The sequence below is a fragment of the Sander vitreus genome, chromosome 8 (genome assembly GCF_031162955.1).
Source record: "Sander vitreus isolate 19-12246 chromosome 8, sanVit1, whole genome shotgun sequence".
NCBI classification, from domain to species: domain Eukaryota; kingdom Metazoa; phylum Chordata; class Actinopteri; order Perciformes; family Percidae; genus Sander; species Sander vitreus.
This window is the reverse complement of record NC_135862.1, coordinates 20,364,934-20,386,606: the sequence shown is the minus strand read 5'-3', so window position 1 is coordinate 20,386,606 and position 21,673 is coordinate 20,364,934. Positions and strand designations below refer to the sequence as shown.

Below are 21,673 nucleotides of genomic sequence, written 5' to 3'. Positions count from 1 at the left end.
CCAAGAAACATACGTATGAGCACACATCTGGTAAGCATAAGATTTAAAGTGGCGAAACTTCGTTTTACATATCTGTCGATTAAATCAACTAATCAATTAGTCTGCATAATCCTAGTGTGTTAATCGACTGAGAACTTTTTTAATCGAGCACACCCCTAATACCATTGTTAGTAACTAGTGCAGTGCACATTGAAAATGTGCCTGTTTGGAACGGGCGATTACTTGGCCTGTGGTATTGCTGCTTGTAGAATTTATCAAAACCAAATTGTACCCCAAAATGACATAAAATGAACAGAAGGACCCCAAACCACTTAATATGCAACTCCACTGTATAGCCTACTACTGACTTACAGTGTAGGCTAGTTCTACATCAGAGGAAGACATTGTGCTTCTATATTTACCTGACAGAGAATGCTGCAGATTCAGAATGTAATCACAAAATATGACAATGAAAATGTGGAGTAATCAGACATTAGCCTCATAGACTCATGGCAGTGCGCTGCCCACCCAGCCTGTTATGAGAGCTAATCAGCACATATCTGCATTCATCAACCACCAGAACCGGACCGTGTGTGTGTGCAGAGAGAGAGATTATTATATTTACCTATATATTTAACGATATCCTTTGCATTTCTAATCCAAACAATGTCAAACTTGGCACCGCACTTACTCGTGCCCGTAGCATGACACCTGTCAAGTTTGACATCCATCGGACTAACGGTTCGAGAGATATGCGCATAACACACACACACACACACACTGACAGACAGACGTTCCTGCAATTTATAGATGGATGTCTTTTCCACAGAAAGGTGTTTAGCTACACAAATATTACATAAACACTGTCTCCCTCTACTAATTAAAGCAACACTATGTAACTTTTAGCTGCAGCTGTAGTTCCAATAAGACAACCTGTAGGGAGACCGAAGCGGGAAAGTTACATAGTGTTGCTTTAAAGGTGCTCTAAGCTATGTTGGGTGACAGCACTTCTTGTTGACGTTCAAAGTATTTTAAAACAAAACGAGGCTAGCTCGCCCATCCCTCCTCCTCATCCCGTCCCCTCCCCTTCCCTTCCGTGCTTCTGCGCACTAACCCCACAACCCCCACTCCCAAATCCTTCTTGTCGGAACGCTGGAAGACTTTGTTATGTTTCGTGGTGCAGGTTGGCACAGTTTGTTTGTGTTGCCGTTTGTGGAGCCTGGGCTGTCTACAGAGACCGCGTTTTTTAACAGTGTGTTCAGGGGACAGGCAGCTAATATAGTGAGGAGATGTTTGCTGTATGTCACAAAAAATGTAGCCTAAAAAACGAGTGACATCGCTTAGAGCACATTTAACGATGTGAAATGTATTTTGAGCTCTTAACAGTTTGCTGCTGGTCAAAACAGTGGCGCTGACCATCTGGCACTGTGGCATATGCCAGCTGGCAGGATACAGCTATCCACTCAAACTAAATGCGGTCACTAATTGTACAATTCTCCCTGGGGCTATATCTGTATCTGCCCTCTTAGTGTTGGATCATTTCACTGTTTTGTGTTTTGATGTTGTTTGTAGCATCTGTGACCTGCTGTACCAAAGATATCTTACCAGATCCTGACAAATGAACAAAGTCAAAGTGTACATCCAACTTTATTTAAACTTATTTAGCTTTTGTAGTTCACATTTCTTGGAACCGTTTGAAATCCAAATAAACTTTCAGAAGAAATGGTACCACTTAAAAAGGCTGAACCCAACTTACTACTGTTTTCTATTCTGATTAACAGGGAAACAAATTTCAAATTTTCATTGACCAGTAAAACTAGAGTTGTAAATATATTATTTTAGAGGATAATAAAATGTATAATAAAATCTGGATATTGGCCCAGTTTGTCCTGAATTTGCCTGTGTGACTTCCCATAAGAGAAGTGAATAGTAGCGCTACAGTTAAGAGGCTGTATGCAAAATGTACAACTGTTGGTCTAATTTAACTGTGCTGAACAAAAGGCCTACAGAGGCAGGTGTAGTTCCCAATCATTAAGATTAGTTACCGTGAGATAAAGTGAATGAGTTGTACAACCATATAGGGTTTTCATGGTGAGTTCATGCCCAACAAAAACTTCTTAATGCACCATCAAATACAACATCATTGAAATAATAATTAATAGTTAGTTACAAAGGGGATTTTTACTCAGATGTTAACATTGAGAATCAATCTTGACCTTCGGGCACAGTATATGTAACAAAATCTAAGCTCAAAGGTCCACTTAATAGTTTTTAACAGCTTTCAACCAGATCCTCTAACGTGAATGGAGCTCAGGAAAGCTAGTAAGTGGACTTTTTAACTGAGATTATTTCATTTTACTGTAAACAGTAAATACTGGGTAAATAAGTAAAGATCAGTCCAATTATAACGAAATGCAGGGTAATAGTGGTATGACAAAAATTTGAATCAGCAAATAAGTGGCCACTGTACATGGATGGAACACTGTAAGTTGGATAATGGAATTCAAATTGAGACGTGGGCAACAAGTTTGATTTACCCCAAAAAACTGTAAAATTTAGAATAAATTAATTAAATATTTAATGAAATGAGTTGCTCCTAATCAGCTTCTAAATGTTGAATATTATTGACACTGATGTGGATATCAATATATATGCTAAATATGAAGGACCCATCTCCATTTTCTTAAGGGTGATGCAGGGCACTATTAGGAGGAACACAGTTGTCATAGAAGATCTGGAAAGAGCTGCCAACATAAGTTACCCCCTTCAGGAAGTCCTCCAGCTGCGGCACCGTCATCTCTTGAACCTTGTTATCCTCTCTGTTGTTGAGCCCATGAGCTGCAAACGCAGGAAACTTAGAGCGCTCTGAGTACGGTGCATTGTGGTCAAAATCAATGCAGCAGTAGGCCGACCAGAGGTAGGTGGGGATGCCCAGGCGATTGATGTTGTGCCGGCGGATTGTGTGCCCCGAGGTAGTGACCCCGGTGATTACATAGGCGGTGCCACGACAGTAGTTGTTGAGCCGCCTGCGAATGATGTGTTCGTGGTTTTTCCAGGGACCAATGTTGAACTCTCGGACCTGAGGGACCACGTTTGTCAGGGTGTAGGTGGATGCTTTGTCATCAGGGTGGGCTTGGTGCTCGTCTGGATTCAGCTGACCACGTTCATAGATTACAGTGTTAGAGTAGTCGTCAAGCACGGCCTGAGCATCCTCAAAACTACTGTGGAGGTTTTCTGAAGGGAACGGCTGCATCTCACGTGATTCAGACACTGTGGAGAGCTGTCAGGATAAACGTTGACATTATTAAAAACTAAAAATGTGTTAAGTAAGTAGATTATCAGATAAGACTGATTGCCAAAGGATCTTTCCAAAATGTCCTATCTTTAACATTGGCAAGTATGCTTTTCTTAAAGGAGGGATAGACAGCAAATCCAATACTCAGCCCCTACCTGTGGCTCATACATCCAAGGCACATCAACCTTCTTGGAGCCGTCCGAGCGCTTGAAGGTGTACGCAGAATAAACGGGGATGTGGTTGAAGGTGTCGTACAGGGTGACAAATCTTGGGCTGCCCACATAGATCTGGCAAATCTTTTTAAAATGCTGCTCCTCAAGACCTCGAGGCAACGTGCCCATGTACAGGAACTGTTTACACTCAGGTGAAAGGTGTTCCTTCACCTCTGCTCCTGCCATCACAATTACAAGAAGACAGATGAGCATTTGATCCCTTCTGTAGACAATCATGACGAATCATGCAGTCTCCCCGGAGCATTTAATCCTTTAGAAACGTCGTCCTGCTGTGTGGACTTGTATGTGCCTCCTCTGTGCTTCATACCATCCCAGGCATATTATGCAAATTCTTATCTTTTTCACTTTACAAGCAGCCAAACTATTGCCATGTTTGAAAATCCATCTCTGGCCATTACAGTTTAGAGATCCTAAAAGTCCTCCTGCGCAACCACATAGGAGTTCTGAGTAATTCTGTCTGACTGGTCCTCTTTCAGGTTGAAATTATACAGGAATCTTATAATTGAAGTGAATTATTATCCTGAAAACCAGGAGAGTGAGGGGATATCAGCCAAGAAGAGTCCAAACACATCCACACAGCCAATAGGCCTTTTTTCATAGCAAGACATTTTACCAATAACTAATAACATTAATGATGACTCTTTTCCATTTGCACTAAGTGTTCCTGTAAACCTTTCTAAAATAAAACCCTGTGAATTCCCTGCAATGACGAGACAAAATGTCAGCTTTGAAAAAAATAATATTAAGACCATTACAGTCATTCAATATGTTTAATATTTGAGACCTTTCATTCAAGCCCCATTACAATAATGAACTCATAGGTTACAGTTTCCCATCTGTGTCATAAGCTCTTTAAAGGCCTAGAAAAAGGTTAGCCAAACATATCCAGAACAGAAATAAACTTTCTGGTAGCTGACAATCAAATTAAGCAATGCTGCTGGATATTTCATCATCAAGCTAATACAGGATAATACAGGTATGTGTTTTTAAGCCCCAGGAACCACCGAACCTTGAATATTGTAATGAGGCCTCTCTTCAAGTGCAATTTAATTCACTTTGTTTCACCAGGACAATCCACTGTCAACATTGCTCTCCAGGAGCCCTAGGTATTAAGACGTGTTAGCATCTCTGTGAGAACTACTTAAGCACTGCACAGTGGTGCTTTTAGCAGAATGCTACAATGGGCATAAATGTCTGTACTACGTTTCATGACAATCCATTCAATAGCTGTTGAGACATTTCACTCAACATCCAACAGAAATTCATGGTGGTGCTGGAGGACAAATCAGGGGATCCCCAGTAATCAGAATGTCTGTACGAAGTTTTTGTGCAAACAGTTGTATCAAACACTGCCTGTTGATCAAGTGTATAAGTGTTCAGATGTCAGTTTAAATTTGAAAGCCTGTAGAGTGTGGTAGCTGCACCAGAATACTGAAGGCTGCTCTTTTAAGCTGTGGATTGATCTCACCACTCAAACACCTTTGTTCTCTCAGGAATTGGGGGGATGATATGATGCATGGATTTAAAAACCACTGTCAATACAGATACTGTAGTTCAGTCCACTCTGAAGATTGTCAATCTTTATGTGGGCTTCCAAAGTCTTTTGTTACACTGCAGCGCTTTCTTCCCCTGTTGTTTCCCACTGTGATCCTCAGCCTACAGTTTTCTTCTCAATGAAACAGTTGTATTTACTACTGCCTTTCTTTCCTTGTCTGTGTGTGTGTGTGTGTGTGTGTGTGTGTGTGTGTGTTCACTACCATTTTCTGTGAGAGAAAAGACTGTGGAATGTTTTTAGAAACATCTGTTTCCATAACAACAGGTTGATGGCACCATGACCTCTGCCCCTGTGGTAACAAACACTTCCTGTTTACTATTGGGACATCTTTACTGTTTACACTGTAACCCCATGCTGACCTACTGTATCCATCCATCCGTCCATCCGTCTATCCATCCATCCATCCATCCATCCATCCGTCCATCCATCCGTCCATCAATAACAGCACTTAAAAATAACATATAAAAGCCAAAATGCCACTAAAACTCCTTTTTATTATCATCTCTGAAGGTGAAGTTGAGGAGGTTGTGGACTACATCTACCTTAGAGTTAGAGGTTTTGTATAGTAGTACTTGTTATTGTTAAATGTAGTAACATAACATTATCTCATAAAGGCTCAGGGGATAAGACACCAACCATGAACTGCAACGTCTCCGATTGGAATCTCCACTATTGCTATCTTTAAATTATATTATTTTATGAATGTAATATTGTAAAAGTTCAAGTTTCTATTGAAATTCAAAGACTTGAATTTCTAGTTCAAAATCAAATTTGATTTAGCTGTTAACACAGCTAACATCTTACACCTAACCTGACCATTTCATTCCTAGTAGTCAGCTGCCACTGAACTTTTAATCATGAGAAAAAGTATGTGTTATGATAACAATTTACTTATTACAAAAATATATGCTGTTGTTTATTCAGTAAGACAGTTACTGGTCATAGTTATAGTAAGTTTGCCCACTTAAACGCAAAGACACATTTTATGTAGGAGGTAATAACTGTAGTAACTAGTAACGGACATCTGTCAAATAAATGCAGTGAAGTAAAAAGTACAGTATTTCCCTTGTAGTTAAGAAGTAGCATAAATTGGAAATACTTGAGTAAAGTACAAGTACCTCAAAATTGTACTTACGTACAGTACTTCACCCCACTGACTGTCATTTAATACACACATACTGTGAATTGGCATCCTCCTTATGGCAAGAGATAGGACAGCTGTGGATCAGGATCTACTTTCATCTGAAAACTGTCAGTATTTTTCTTTTTTTACACCAGCTATATACAGAATAATGGTTTAAATTCCCATTTAAATATATTCATGAAGGCAGCCTCACATACATTCACTATTCTATTTGATATTGCGGTCAGACTATGAAAGTGAGGGCTGTTATTTGTTTGTGCTCTGTGTGAGTTGTTACATTTGATGACTGTATACACACTGAGCGTGAACATGTGAGACACAAAAGAGTCTGTTAGTGTTTGCACACATTTGTGTACTGTATGTGCATAGAGAATATGAGCAGCCTAAAGGATTGTGGGGGATCTGTTTGTGTGTCTCGGGTTTGTGTGTGTTTGCAGTGGGTGGGTGGGGGGGGTTATATTGTGTCTCTTGGGAGGTGTGTAGGTTTGTGCTGTGGGGGGGTGTTTGCAGGTCTCGTAACACTCTGCTGGGGTGGTCTGGTCTTAGAACAAGAGAAAGGAGTGTGTGTGTGTGTGTGTGTGTGTGTGTGTGTGTGTGTGTGTGTGTGGCACATAGCTATATATTCAGGCTTGAGAGGAAGGCACACTTTCTAGCTCAGTACAGATGTACAGATTGAGAGAGAAGACAGGATGAGAGGACAGTGGCTGAATTTTGCTCCACAATGATCATCGCAGCATCTTAGAAAGGATTTCATCGTCCAAGCTGATGAAGTAGCCTGAGGTAAGTGAGCTTCATCATAATTCCTCTCAAGACCCAGCCCCTTATTTAGGATTGCTTGGGTGCAACGTTTACATGCAAAACATGCAGTTTGATAAAGGCTGCAATGAATGAATGAATGAATTTAAACAATTTCAGCATAATATTTTTTTTCTTTTTTTATTATTTTATTATTTATTATGTTTATTTTCATCAATTAAGGGAAATATAAAACACATCACAACCCATGTACCCCCCTCCACCATCCCATCACATACAACATCAAATAAAAAAAATAATTTCAGCATATAGTTAACCTTGTTAACAGTAACAGACACAAGATTCACATGCTGCATTATTAACTAATCATCTGTCAATGCCTAAAAGGGTCAATTGCTTCATTCTAATTATTGGGAGCTACTTTATTAGTGCAGTGTGAAGTGTCTCTTTCTGCGTTTTTGATCAAGAAACTTCCCTTTTGATTGTTGTAGGAATGAAACCATTAATTTAAATGGTGTCAGAGAGGCCTAAAACGGCCTCAAAGTCAGCTTAATTCTTAGATTTTAATTAAATCCTTTATGTGATATTATTTATTATAGTATGATGATGGACAAGAAAACACAATTTACATACAATGTTATCATGTGGTTGTTGTTTGCATGTAAAAAAGTCTGCTTAACTTTACAGCATTCTTGGGCAGATTAGTCCAAAATTCCTAAACTACATTCCTCAAGTAACGTGTGTAACAAAATCTTTGGTGTAGCTAAATGTTGCCTTGTTGTTACAAGCTGTGCAAATACAATATTTACAGTATTTGTGCCTGTTGCAAAAGTTTTAGAATCTCATAGTGTTTAATTGAAATTTCAGGCAATCCAAGTCAACGGACTGAGGAAGAAGTAAGAGTGAACAGGGGACTGGTCTACTACTGGAATCTAGGCCCTGCATCTTATATCTAAAACAACTGTTCCAGTGCAGGAGTTTGAACTTTGTGCTTCTAGACATTATTTTGACCAAACTTCAGCTTGCCAAGAAAATATTGGGACCTCCAATGATTTTAATGGCAAACTATTTGATATAGAAACCAAAGAGACGGTGGCACAAATGTCAGACTTCCTCACCTCCCCCTCTCCTTCTACCCCTCCTCTATTCCACTGCAACTACAGTGACTGGTCTCCCTCCTTCTCCATCATCCCATCCATCTACCTGCTGGCCTTCCTGGTTGGTTGCCTCGGCAACAGTCTGGTGCTGTGGGCCTACCTGGACCGAGCCGATGGGAAGGGAACTGGAAAGCTTTGTTGCACTGGCATTTTCAGAACCAGTCAGCAGAGCATTAACAGTGCTGGTAGATTTCACCATGGGTCATTTCCTCAGAAGAACAAGGAGAACTGTGGATCTTTCTCAGGACAAAGACCCTCCTCTCACTCCTCCTCCTCCTCCTATCCTCCCTCCATCCCTCGTCCCTCCCGCTCACTGACAGACTCTCTGATAGCCAGCTTAGCGTTAGCTGACCTCTGCTTCCTTGTGACTCTTCCTCTGTGGGCGGTCTACACAGCGATGGGCTACCACTGGCCTTTTGGGCAACCCCTCTGCCAAATCAGCAGCTTCCTCACTGCGCTCAACATGTATGCCAGTGTGTTCAGCCTGAGCATGCTCAGTGTGGAGCGGTACTGGGTTCTGACTGGACGCCGGCACTCCAGCCACCATGCCCCACAGAGCTGCCCCAGCAGGGCTTTGTGGATACTTGGAGGGGTGTGGGTGCTGGCGGGCGTGCTGGCACTTCCTGGTCTGCTGCTGCGCTCTGTCAGGGAGGTAGAGGTAGACCCTGAATCTGATTATGATTGGCAGCTGGAGCAAATTCATCCTACTACTGACTCTGGATCAGTCTTCCTCTCCTGCCAGATGGATTACTCTATGCTGATTGGAGCAGAGCTAGAAGAGAGAGATCGGGAGAGGGCAGAGATGTGGTGGACGGCCACCTTGAGTCTTAAATCAACTCTAATTGGCTTCCTGCTTCCTCTTGTCATCTTGCTGGTTTGCTACTGCTCACTGGCCCAGCTCCTCAGCCGACATTTTGGACGGGGCCCTCGTCCTGACCGCAGGCGCCAGCGAAGACTCCTCAGGGTCATCGTGACTTTAGTGATGGCTTTCTTCCTGTGCTGGCTGCCTCTGCATGTTAATAAGACGGTTTCAATGCTGCTGGAGTTTGGCTTTGTCCCATATTCTTGCTCTTTAGATCAGATTTTACTGGCAGCTCAGCCATATGTCACTTGTTTAGCTTATCTTAACTCCTGCCTTAATCCTCTCCTATACGCTGCATGCGACCCGTCATTCAGGAAGAGATGCAGAGGAGCTCTTCTTGTGTTGTGCGGGACGAGCAGGAAAGGACGAGGAGGAGAGGAAAGGGAGGGAAAGGAGGATGAAGGTGAGAAAGAGGAAAGGAGTTCGGCTTTTCCCACAAGAACACAAGAGGAAACAGCAGATAGGACAGAGGAGGGAGAAGAGGAGAGGGTGGGGGAGGTTGGTGGGATGATTGCTGAGATAACTGCTTCAAAATGATGGAATTTCACATTGAGGAACCAGTGTGAAACTTTTGTTTGTTGACAATGAAGCAGCATTGTATGTGATGTGTTTTTCAGTATTGTAAAAGACAATCAACACTAGACTTAATTCCAAAGTGGTCTTCAAACTTTGAAAGAAACTGTGTCAGAGGTCAATATTTTCAAAATAACATCCTTATCAAATGAACATTCATGAGTTCATAGACAAAATTCCCTGCTCTCACTCCGCACATTTCCCACAGGAAAGATGCCACCCCTTTCTAAAAGGAAAGTCATGCCAGACCAAATGTTCTCATGTCATCTGATCTGTATCTATATGTTGTACTAGTAATATACTCTGAGTTGTTTATTGACTTGTCTTGCACTGTTGTTTTTTTCTATTAAAATAAGGATCATGTAAACTCACATTTGTCTTTTTAATTGCAAGAACATATAGGCCTAGAACATCTATAAATATGTAAAAATGTTGGTTCAGAAGAGGAACAAAATACAATAGCTATTAATTATTTTCAGCAGGCCAATATAGTTAAATTCCAATTGTATTTGTCATTTTAACTATAAAAAATTAAGTTCAAATAAAATAATGTTACTTCAGGAGTATAAAACAACAACATAAAATTCTGAAAAAACTTAAAAGCATAAAGATAAAAACATTAAAAAACTGTATGGTAAGGTGTAAGTGTAAGGTAAGCCAAGTGTTCAAATAAAGTGTATATAGCAAAGGTTTAAAACAAGGTTTAAGTATTATGAACATTCTTATCGCATGTACAACATTTATATATGTGTGTGTTTATTAGGCTACATAAGAGTGATGGATTGCTCTAATAAAATATTTGTGTAGGCCTGTGCAAAAATATTACATATAAGCTTATAAAAAAGATTGCCTTTTTGAATTTGTGGCAACCATTTCTATCCAAACCAAAGCAGCTTCCAGCCAGTAAAAACAAAACGTATATATCTGGCATTTTTCCATTTATAGGAATAAGTAATAGTAGTTAAGCCCATATTTCAATTTGAAAGAATACGTGTCTCTTCTGCAGAAGCAAGTACCTGACCCCGTCCAGATAGTGGCGCTAATCCACCATTAAACTGTTTGACAACCTCCATAAAACTCATAGAAGACTAATTTGTAATGGTGAATGTTGAATGCAGAAAAGAAAGGACGTCTCCAGTTCTCTTAATACCCGGCGGTACATCCATGCTCGGTCTCCGTTATACTGCGCACTTGTCGGTGAAAGTCATTGATTTTCCATCTTTGTCTTTTTCTCTGACTTACTTCATTTTATATTAGAAACAGTTTGCTGCTACTACAGGAGGAAGTCGTCGAAACGCTGCTATATGTGTTGCAGTTTGACTGGTCTGAGGAATAATGAAGATGGGAACAGCATTGCTTTATGATGAGGAGATGACCAAATACAAATTGCTCTGGGTTGAGTAAGTACATGTAGTAACGACACATTTGGTACATATAACTTTAGCGAGGTAATCAAATAACGTTAACGTTAAGCCTGAATTAATTGCTTCGTATTAAGTTTACGTTACCACGACTGCGTCGTAAAGTCATCGTTAACGTACTTTTCACTTATTTGTATTCCTCTGTTAGTAACGTTACCTTTCATATAGCGTAGCGTACGTTACAATCTATAGTTGGTACAAGTAACGTGACGCAACGTTAACTCAGCTAACGCTAGTTAACCCAAATGGTATCACTGATTAAATATTTGTTAAAATGTAGCTAGCTATATCGCACGAAGTAGTAAATCGTTACTTCAGATCGGCGATTTGGTCTTAAATTAATGGTAGGAACTGAAGTTGCGGTTCGTTGTAGCTAGCCTGGACGGTTAGTGAGGCGCACCCGCAGTTGACCCATTTAGCATTTAAGTCGATTTAAGTTTGCAAATGTCCTCGTTAGGTCTTATTTTGTCGTCAGTGTTTTTCTCATACAGTTTAGTTGCTACTTAATTTGTTCTCTGTTTCAGCACTTTTTATTTACTCTTTGCTGGCGAGCTCAACTGCTGTGTTAATGCAGTGTAAGCATATGGACAAATTATTATTATTTTTTTTTCAAAAGAGTTTGATTTTGTGACTGATACATCAGTATAGATCAGCTTTTGGCAGTTAGACACAACGTTATAACAAGTATCTTTGACATAATTTCGCATATTTTAGGAGAGATTTGTTTGTGTTTGTGCCATATGGTTATTATTATGCACATAAATCATGGACCAAACAAGTACAAAAGGAAAAAAACAACAACTTTTACCATAATGTGTTTGCATTCTCAGCACCAATTCTTCTTTGTTTATACTACTTTTTGTATTCTTTTGGGAGAATGTCTTCACTTCATTTTCACCTCTGTTATCTGTTTTCTTGGATGTCTGTACATAAAAATAAAATGATTAAACTACAAATGATGGAAAAAAAAGAATTAGTTTCAAATGATCAAAGATACAGATCAAAACATCCTAGAATAATATACAAATCTTAAACTCAAAATGTAACTGTATGGATCATTATTTAAATAATTAATTTCTCCAGCCCTGTATGTAAGATTGAGGTACCCGAGCGTCTGACAGTGAGTCATGAAGCTTTGATAAAGACCGGTCTTGCTGATCGTTGTGTCTCCGTACCAGTCCGCGAGGCGACGGACGCAGACATCCTGCTGGTTCACAGGTCAGTCCTGATGTCGACAGAGAGCCCCCACCTGGTTCAGTTCATTTTTCTACCTCTATGTAAGGGCTGAAGTAAATACCTAAAGCCACTCAGCTACACACACTTTGCTGCTCTTAACAGTGAGGAGTACTTGGAGGCGGTGAAGAAGACCCCGTATATGACTCTGGAGGACCTGCAAGAGTTCACCCTGCAGTATGGTGACGTCTACTTCCACCCAGTTAGTCCTACACTTAATATTCTTACTAGCTGAGTTGCAACTGTTGTCATTTATCCGTATCTACAGGTCAGCTTCACTTCTGGCATACTGTAAACATTCCTCTTTTTCATTTCCTGTCCTAGAACATCTATCACTGTGCCAAGCTGGCTGCAGGTGCCGCACTGCAACTTGTGGACAGTGTTATGACGGGGAAGGTGAGGAACGGCATGGCTCTGGTCAGGTGAGGCCATTAACCAGTTAGAGCAGTCCGGATTTGTACCCAGATGCTACAGTAAATGTGTCTGAGTCTCTCTTTTTTCATTGTTGATTGTGTTGGTGCTGTGGTACCAGTGCTGGAAGGTTTAGTCTATTTATTGATAAGTTGATAGGCATGTAATTATTTGGTCATAACTGATATTCTAGTATTTGTCATGCAAAGCTAGGAAACTCCCGTACACTGTCAGCACTAAGTTAATCAAGAAAGCAAAGTTTCGTTCATAGACCTTCATCAAGCATCAAGCTCACAATAGAAAAAAAACAGTTTTATACATTAAAAAAACCTGAGTGAGTCACTCCTCATACAATTAATAAAATACATTTTTAAAGATGAATAGATGGACAATGTGTCTCAAGTTCTATCAAATACAATAGAAACCTGGAAATAGAAAGTTCTAGGCACATAATTCATAATAATAATAATAGTAGAGAACGTTGAATAGCAGAGATGAAGCTTGAACGATAACCAGTTTAAGTATTCTATACAAACTAGAAATATCCTAACTATTTGAGAATTTTGATATAAATAAACTTTTAGAGATACATTTGGGATGTATGGAACTAGAATAGCATTTAAGCAACCCCTAAAAAATACCAAATATTGTTTACAGCTTCAAATCAGCTACTTAAAAAACTTTATATCATCATAAACTAAATACTAAGCGTTCGTTTGTCAGTTATACGGCGTTTGTTCTTTGTATAGGCTCAATTATTCATCAATTACTGCATAAATCTTGACATGTGTACCACTTCTCTGTCATCGTTGACAGACCACCAGGACACCACAGTATGCGCAGTGCTGCCAGTGGATTCTGTGTGTTCAACAATGTGGCCATAGCAGCTCAATATGCCAAGCAACAATATGGGGTTAAAAGGTAACTTTAGATATATATATTTTTTATTCATGCAAGACCTACAGTATTAGTTGTGCCACAATATATTTATTTACGTCTTAATATATTTTTTATATTATATATTCAGGGTGTTGATAGTTGACTGGGATGTACATCATGGTCAAGGGGTGCAGTACTGTTTTGAAGATGATCCAAGGTGAGTCTTTCCTATCTGAAGGATCCTGAATTGTTTACATGGATGTTTGTCTTCTGGCATTATACATTCTGCATACTACATTTTTATTCCCAGCGTGCTCTACTTCTCATGGCACCGCTACGAGCATCAGAAATTCTGGCCTCAACTTAGAGAATCAGACTACAACAGTGTTGGCAAAGAGAAAGGGTCAGGATTCAATATAAATGTCCCATGGAACAAAGTAAGTAACCAAACAAATACTTGAAGTTATTGTAAATCCTTTTTGAATTTGTTAGGCCTTCTTTTAAAAATGCTGCTTGCTTTATCTTTGCCTCACTTTTGTATTGACTGAAAAAAATAATAGTGTAATAAGAGTAAAAACTTTATGGAGTTTCTGTTTTAACAATAATATAAATTGTATTTTGAAAAATTGAAGAAGAAATTGGTATAAAAACATAGTTTTTAATAAAAAACAATTAAGGCTGCAACTCATGTTTACTATTGATAACCTTAATCGGTTAATCAAAGAATAATTAAATGTATTACATTTTCAAATTATGATCATTCATATCATGAGTTAACAGAGCCCAACATGCTTTCTGACCACTAAGTAAAATAATGCAGTTAGGAACAAACGAGCAGCTTTACTGATTTTTTTTTTAAGCTGAAACCAGAAAATGTTGCTGTATTTTTGCATTCATAATGTGAAACCTTAAATCTGATCTCAGATTAGCTTTTGATTGTGTGTATGAATGTTTGTTTATAAACAAAGTCCCATATATGAGATATATATATATATATATATATATGTATATATGTGTGTATGTATATAGTATATATATATATATATATATATATAGTGTATATGTATATATATATATATATATGTAGTATATGTAGTATATATATATATATATATATATATATATATATATATATATATATATATATATATATATATGTGTGTATATATATATATGTATATGTGTGACATTTCAGGTCGGAATGAAGAACAGTGACTATCTTTCAGTCTTCTGTCACATCCTTCTGCCAGTCGCATACGAGGTAAGCCGTTTTGCAGATACTGATGTGTTGGAGATTATTTATGTCAATATATGATTCATTTTGTGATTCTTTGTCACAGTTTAGCCCAGACTTGGTCCTGGTGTGTGCAGGCTTTGACTCAGCCATCGGTGACCCAGAGGTACTGAATATACATAGCTTAAAATGCCAGATTCTGCAGATTTCTGTGTATGCTGACCTTACACTCAGTGGCCGCTTTATTAGGTACACCTGTACAATGTATTGCAATTCAATACAACAGCTCTGCCATAAATTCTACTTGTGTTCCGTTTTTGGAGGCATTGTTTATTATTCAGGTCATAGATAAAGGTGGTGTTGTACTGGACTACGTTATATTGAAAGTTGTTTTTGTTTATAATGTACCATTTACATACTTGAGGGGTCAGAACATTAGAAACGCCTCTGAATATAATGCAGTCCAGTACAACATCATCACTAACTATGCCCTCATTAAACTAAAACATACAATTGAATTAACACCTCCATGACAATGTCACAAAAACTTGAACATTATAGGCATCATAAAAGTAGAGTTTATGGCAATATATATAATATATATATATATATATAATATGGCAGTTGTGTTGCATTGTATTAGATTTTACAGGTATTGCTAATGAAGTGTAGCCTAGAAATCTAGATGCACCGTAGTGGCAGCAAATGTAATTTGCAGCCAGGGTCAGTCTAGAAACTCTCCGTTGGCTTGCGAGCTGGAAAAACCAAATTCTGGTCAGGCCAATCACATTGTGTATAGAGTCGGTGGGCGGGCTTAACATAAGGACGGCAGAGTTGCGACGGTTCCGCGTGAATTCCCTGCTACTTTGAAAACAAAGAAGATGGCTGCTGCTGCTGGCGAACACCGGTCTTTTGAATCGGCTTTGGCCGCGACTCTGGAAGACTTGGACTTAAGCACTGAAGTCATTCTTAAAAAAGGAAGCTGCGTTCGGAGTTTTGACGACCGGATACAGCAAAAGTTTAATCTATCAACAAATGTTGCTCTGGTTGTAGCTAGCGCTATCCTATTGGCAGTGATGGGAATAACGGCGTTATAAATAACGGCGTTACTAACGGCGTTACTTTTTTCAGTAACGAGTAATCTAATTGATTACTCTTCCCATCTTAATAACGCCGTTACTGCCAAAAAATGTGGCGCGTTACTATATTTGAAGCTGTTTTTTTCATCAGACCAACTAGATCTCTTTTTTTACTGTTCTTCCTTGGTTAGTGGGCAGTGCACGACGCAAGCGTATAAATGCTGATGATTGGCTGAGGTTGAGTAAAATGTCATGGTGAGCCAATCAGAGGTAGAGTTGGGCGGTTGTTCGAAAGCACGCATAGTCGGACACACGACACGTTGCAAGAATAACACAAGCGAGTCAGTCAACGAGATAGATAGGTATGGCGTTATGAAATCAAGGAGAGGGTTAACTTTTCCTGCTACAGATTTTCCACCGTGGTCAGAAAGAACAAGGGAGACACTTTGTTTCTTTTACTATATGACTCTAGAGTCGCTACTCGCTCCAAAGCTAATCGCCGTCACTCTCTCACTTCGCCCTTGCTCTATCACCTACTCCCCATACACACACACACACACACACACACACACACACACACACACACACACACACACACACATATATTATTTATTTTTGGTATAGTGCTTAACAAGCATAATTTAATTTTGTTGTGTTATTTGTATCGATCCCCTATATAAATGTACTATCTACATACATGGCATTTGATTGGAGGCTAGTCTCACTTTGTCCCACAGCAACATTAAAATAGTTTAGATTTGTGTACATTGTTTCTGTTAATAATGCATTGTATTACATTTCAAATTTCATTATAATATTCAGATTTATCATAAATAATTGAAAATGTATTTTAAGTTCCATTAAAGAGGGGTAGGTGGAGGTGGGGTCACATTTGAGCATTTAAAAATTTACTTGAAAGTAACGAACTAGATACTTTCTGAAGTAACTAGTTACTTTCATAAGTTACTTGTTGGAAGAAATAACTAGTAACTGTAACTAATTACTTTTTAAAAGTAACTTGCCCAACACTGCCTATTGGGTGCAGAGGGAATTTGAAAGACAACCGTTTATCCCGCCCCTCGGATTGAGCCCTGCCAATGGTGAGTTCCCAGACCCAACATCTTGATGTGGGTCTGGCTTGTCAGGCTAAATGAAGTGGCCACTGAATGTATGTAGTGTCATATGCTTGTGCACCCCTTGCACTTATGTCTCGTTGCCCTTTAATCTCACGACTTGTGAGTACTGTAAAACTCTGTGTCCAGTCTGTTTGCCATCATTGGCACAATATATGGTAAACTGACTGCACATGGGTCTTTATTTTCAGGGTGAAATGTGTGCCAGCCCGGACATCTTTGCCCACCTTACTCACCTCCTGATGAACCTCGCAGGAGGGAAACTGTGTGCTGTGCTGGAGGTCAGGCCGCAGATACAACACAAACATACAGGTACATATTGCTACCATCATGTTGGAGGAACATTTGGTTTTAAAATGTTTTATTGTGTGCATGTTTTCCAGGGAGGATACAACTTGACTTCCCTCCCCCAGTCTGTGTGTCAAACAGTTCAAACTTTGCTTGGAGATCCTGGGCCTCGACCTGCAAATCTCGATGGTCCCTGTGAAAGGTCGGTCTCAGCGTGTGTGTGTGTGTGTGTGTGTGTGTGTGTGTGTGTGTGTGTGTGTGTGTGTGTGTGTGTGTGTGTGTGTGTGTGTGTGTGTAAATAAGTCATTTTTCTCTTTCCAGTGCACTTGAGTCCCTTCACTGTGTCCGAGCAGCTCATAGGCAGTACTGGTCCTGCCTCAAACATGCAGGTATAACATCCACATTTTTTCTTTTGAGCTATTCCTTAAAAAGAATAGCCTCTTAACTATATATATATATATATATATATATATATATATATATATATATATATATATATATATAAAACCCCATATAACCCACAATGCAACTCGGCCACTGACAGGTCGGCCTGAGATTCAGGTGTGTTATGCGAGTATCGGCTAATGTTGGCCTCAGTCAGAGATGACGTTTATATTCACTGCTTCATCAAATAATTCCCTACTCCTTTCTCCAGCTGAGCTGCCCACCTCTGATGTCACCACGAAGCGCATTAAATTAGCAGCAGAAGAAGAAGATAAGCTGAAGAAGGTAGAAGAGGAGAAAAGTGCAGAGGAAGAGGTGTGGCCAGAGCCTCCGAAACGTGTCGCTCCTGCTGTCCGCACTGCTTTAGTTCTCCCTGATGACGTGGCTTGCCCGGACGGATGTAAACGCTTCAGCTCATCAGAGCACCCGGTTATAGTCAACAAACTGAGGTTACATTTTTCATAGCAATAAACTTTATATCTTATTATTGACACAGGAAGTTTATCATCAGAGGAGCTGAGTTTAAAAGGCTCTTTATTATTATTATTATTATTATTATTTAAAAATGTGTTTGTTTTTTTCACAATAAGGGAGAATTTCCTCAAAGATGCAGATGACAGCGATGCTCTCACAACCCTCTCCAGTCTTATTGCCCTTGTAGAGAAAATGGAGAGGAATGAGGTACAGTCTGGATGTTATTTGTCTTCTCCTTCGTGTGCTGTGATGTGATCTGCTTTTCCGACCTGCCTATATGAGCTCCAGGCTGATGTCATTATATTTAACTACTGCCTCTCAGATCTGCAATGGCTTGGCGCTGGTCCCTGACGTCTCCATGGCGATGATGTGTGTTGTCCAGCATGCTGCAACTGCTCTCCGCAACAGGTATAGCAATGTGGCTCTAATCCATATGGACAGAGACTGTATGTTTTAATATTACTGAGATAGAAAAGGGGATCCATTAATAAGACAGCATGCCTCGGTGCAGGAAACATCCACCCTTAAAGGAATAGCTCTACTTTTTTTGAAAATACACTTAGAAGTACTTACTTTGGTAGTTTTTACTTGGTAGTTAGAGGAGATATTGATACCACTCATGTATGTACTCTAAATATGAAGCTAAAGCTAGGAGATGCTTAGCTTAGCTTAGCATAAAGACTGGAAACGGGGGAAAGTCCAGCCTGGATCTGAGGTAGCCAGATATGCCTACCACCGAGTTATAACATGTTATAGTGAGCTTAAAGGGCGCTGGTAAATTTTGTTACCCTCGGGCAAAGCCAGGCTAGCTGTTATCCCCTGTTTCAAGTCTTTATGCTAAGCTAAGCTAACTAGCAGCTGGCTGTAGCTTCATGTTTGATGGACAAATATGAGAGTGGCGTCGATCTTTTCATCTGACTCTCAGCAAGAAAACGACTAAGCGTATTCCCCACAACGTAGATTTTTATTATTTTTTTCACTTAAAAATGTTTATAAGCTAAGCTGTTTTGAGTTTTTGGGATTTTGGTGTCAATTTGTTATTTGGTTCATTTTTCTCATTTGTGGTGCGGCCAAATGAAGGGATTTCAGCTTCAAATACAGTTTTCAAGAGATGAAAGTTTCCTTTAAAGAACAAGCTGACTTAGCTGAATATGAGTAAATCAGTCTGATTTAATACGGCTTTCTCCTCATGCAGGGTTTTGGTCGTGTGTGTTGGAGACGCGGGGGTCTCGAGTCACGGCACAGAGGATGGGTGAATATCATTTTTGTGTCCCTGAATTAGACTGTGATTAAAAACGTGTATCCCTTTGAGCAAATAAAAAAAGACATCTGTCCCCAACATGATGACAGAAATCTTTCCATCTTTAGGACAACGCTTGTGGTGCAGTTCAGCAACAGGGAGCCAGAGGAACAGAAATGCAAATATCACATTTCTGTGTGTCTGAAGAAGGTACTGTGTATTACTGTAGTAGAAATCACATTTCAGAGCATTTATCAAGTCATATTTTCTGTGTGCATGCAATACTGTACTGGATGCTAAAGCCCTATTCGCACGGGGCTAGTATTACCCGTGAACCTTTTGTGATTTAGAAATTAATTTGACAAATTACGGATATGGCAGATTTGCACAGGATTAAGATCACAGACGACCTCTGCAATTATTACAAATTACTAGAGGTCCCCAGGTAATACTAGTCCCATGTGAATAGGGCTTAACTCAGTATTGCCTGTATGATCGTATTATGACTTCTCATATCAAGATGTCTAAATAAGTAATAATATATAAATTCAATTCAATCTTATTTATAGTATCAAATCATAACAAGAGTTATCTTGAGACACTTTACAGATAGAGTAGGTCTAGACCACACTCTATAATTTATATAAATTACCAACAATTCCAGTAATTCCCACAAGAGCAAGCATTTAGTGCGACAGTGGCGAGGAAAAACTCCCTTTTAGGGAGAAACCTCAGACAGACCCAGGCTCTTGGTGGGCGGTTGTGTGTGTGTGTGTATATATATATATATATATATATATATATATATATATATATATATATATATATATATATATATATATATATATATATATATATATAGATAGATAGCATGAGATCTTAAATACTTCTAATAGGAACACATTTACAATGTACTTTGGAATATTTCACTAAATATTGAAATAATACTGTGAGTGTTTTATGTGCAGGGGGTGTTTGTGTTTGTTAAATGACAGATGTCACATCCCAAGTGTGTTTGCTTGTCCTCCTACAGGGATGCAGTGACGTGTCAGGGTTTACACAGGCTGTGTTGGGCCTCCTTCTGCCTCTTGGATATGAGTATGACCCCAGTCTGGTTCTGTTGGCTCGGATGCCAGATAGCGGGCTGTGCGACAGTGTGTGGCAACAACTAACAGGCCTGCTGCAGGGCATCGCACAAGGACACACACTGGTACTCATGCAGGTAAGAAGAAGGAGAAGAGGAGGAAGTATAAGTGTTTATCCTTTGCTTCATTTTTGGGGAGGTTTAGATGGCAGGTGTTCTACTTTAGTGGTCAGTTATTTTGTCATTTCAGGAAGGTGAGACGTCTTGTGTCGGCCCCACGGCCTCCTCTCTCTTCGGGGACGCTGCCCCCTCTCTAGGGAAGCTTCATTCTCCTCTACCAGAGGACGTGGAGGCACTGGAGAGACTGAGACACAGACTGCAGGTGGACTGGAAGCTACTGCAGACTACAGGTGAGTTCACAACAGCAGCATCACATAAAAACATTACTCATAATGTGACATCCACAGAAATTAAGATTCACCTGTACTACATTAATTGGAATTTCTGTCTCCTAAAAACAGCACCAGAGAGTGGAGGAGGTGATGAGCACTGAAGCCAATCCTACTTCTTTTTTTGTCAGTTTAATCAGTTGAAACACGTCAACCAAATGTCTTAATAAAATGTTGTATTTTTTTGCCAGATTCTTTTGTCCAAATGGTGCTTTTTATCATTCACACTGTACCCTAAAATAAATAGTATTTTTAAAACGGCATAATCAAAATGAATCAAAATATTGTTTGATTGTCACATTGATTTACAGTGCTTTTGATGCACACATTAACAACTCAATCTATAAAGTAATCTTTTCTGATCTTGTTAAAGATATGTTTACATGAGTAACGTCTGTCAATACTGGACATATACAGGTTTGTGTTATAAATTATGATGTGATTGAGATTTTGTTTCCATCGATAACTCAAACCTATTTCTGTTTGAATTTATCTTAAATCTTTGTTGTCAAAAGTTAACCTTTTTTTCTCATTTATTTGTTGTTATACTATGATTACTGTCGGTAATTTCGTAAAAGTAAAGAATATAGTAAGTACAATTTTGAGATACTACATTTATTTCACTGCTATAGTTAATTACTTTTCATATTGAGTTTTATGCACAAAACATGATCAGTTGCTCTGTTAAAGAATAAACTAACCAAAAGTAAATCCTCAACCAACTACAGCATTAAAGCACTGCTTGCATTA

At 39.2% G+C, this 21,673-nt stretch overlaps 3 protein-coding genes across 5 annotated transcripts; 2 read left to right on the top strand and 1 right to left on the bottom strand.

Annotated features, from left to right (window-relative positions):
• Positions 1-1,607: 1,607 nt before the first annotated feature.
• LOC144522384 (endonuclease domain-containing 1 protein-like) lies at positions 1,608-3,801 on the bottom strand. The gene is made up of 2 exons (XM_078257421.1): positions 3,430-3,801; positions 1,608-3,259 (listed from the first exon to the last, which is right to left on the bottom strand). Exons 1-2 carry the CDS (start codon positions 3,721-3,723, stop codon positions 2,663-2,665), a joined length of 891 nt encoding a protein of 296 aa, XP_078113547.1. The 5' UTR covers positions 3,724-3,801; the 3' UTR covers positions 1,608-2,662.
• A 4,262-nt stretch (positions 3,802-8,063) lies between these two features.
• aplnr2 (apelin receptor 2) lies at positions 8,064-9,518 on the top strand. Its single transcript, XM_078256247.1, has one exon. The coding sequence runs from the start codon at positions 8,064-8,066 to the stop codon at positions 9,516-9,518; it is 1,455 nt and encodes a 484-aa protein (XP_078112373.1).
• Positions 9,519-10,622: 1,104 nt separating this feature from the next.
• Positions 10,623-21,115, top strand: hdac10 (histone deacetylase 10). 3 transcript variants are annotated; one of them, XM_078257403.1, is made up of 20 exons: positions 10,623-10,954; positions 12,059-12,193; positions 12,314-12,410; positions 12,533-12,630; positions 13,436-13,540; positions 13,647-13,715; positions 13,809-13,935; positions 14,694-14,759; positions 14,839-14,898; positions 17,136-17,225; positions 17,328-17,434; positions 17,554-17,621; positions 17,888-18,125; positions 18,267-18,357; positions 18,473-18,558; positions 19,346-19,402; positions 19,519-19,600; positions 20,424-20,612; positions 20,725-20,884; positions 20,996-21,115. In XM_078257403.1, exons 1-20 carry the CDS (start codon positions 10,890-10,892, stop codon positions 21,025-21,027), a joined length of 2,022 nt encoding a protein of 673 aa, XP_078113529.1. In that variant the 5' UTR covers positions 10,623-10,889; the 3' UTR covers positions 21,028-21,115. The 3 variants fall into 3 exon arrangements, with proteins under 3 accessions (XP_078113529.1, XP_078113530.1, XP_078113531.1); XM_078257405.1 differs by lacking the exon at positions 10,623-10,954 and adding an exon at positions 11,372-11,550; XM_078257404.1 differs by lacking the exon at positions 14,839-14,898.
• The last annotated feature ends 558 nt before the right edge of the window (positions 21,116-21,673 follow it).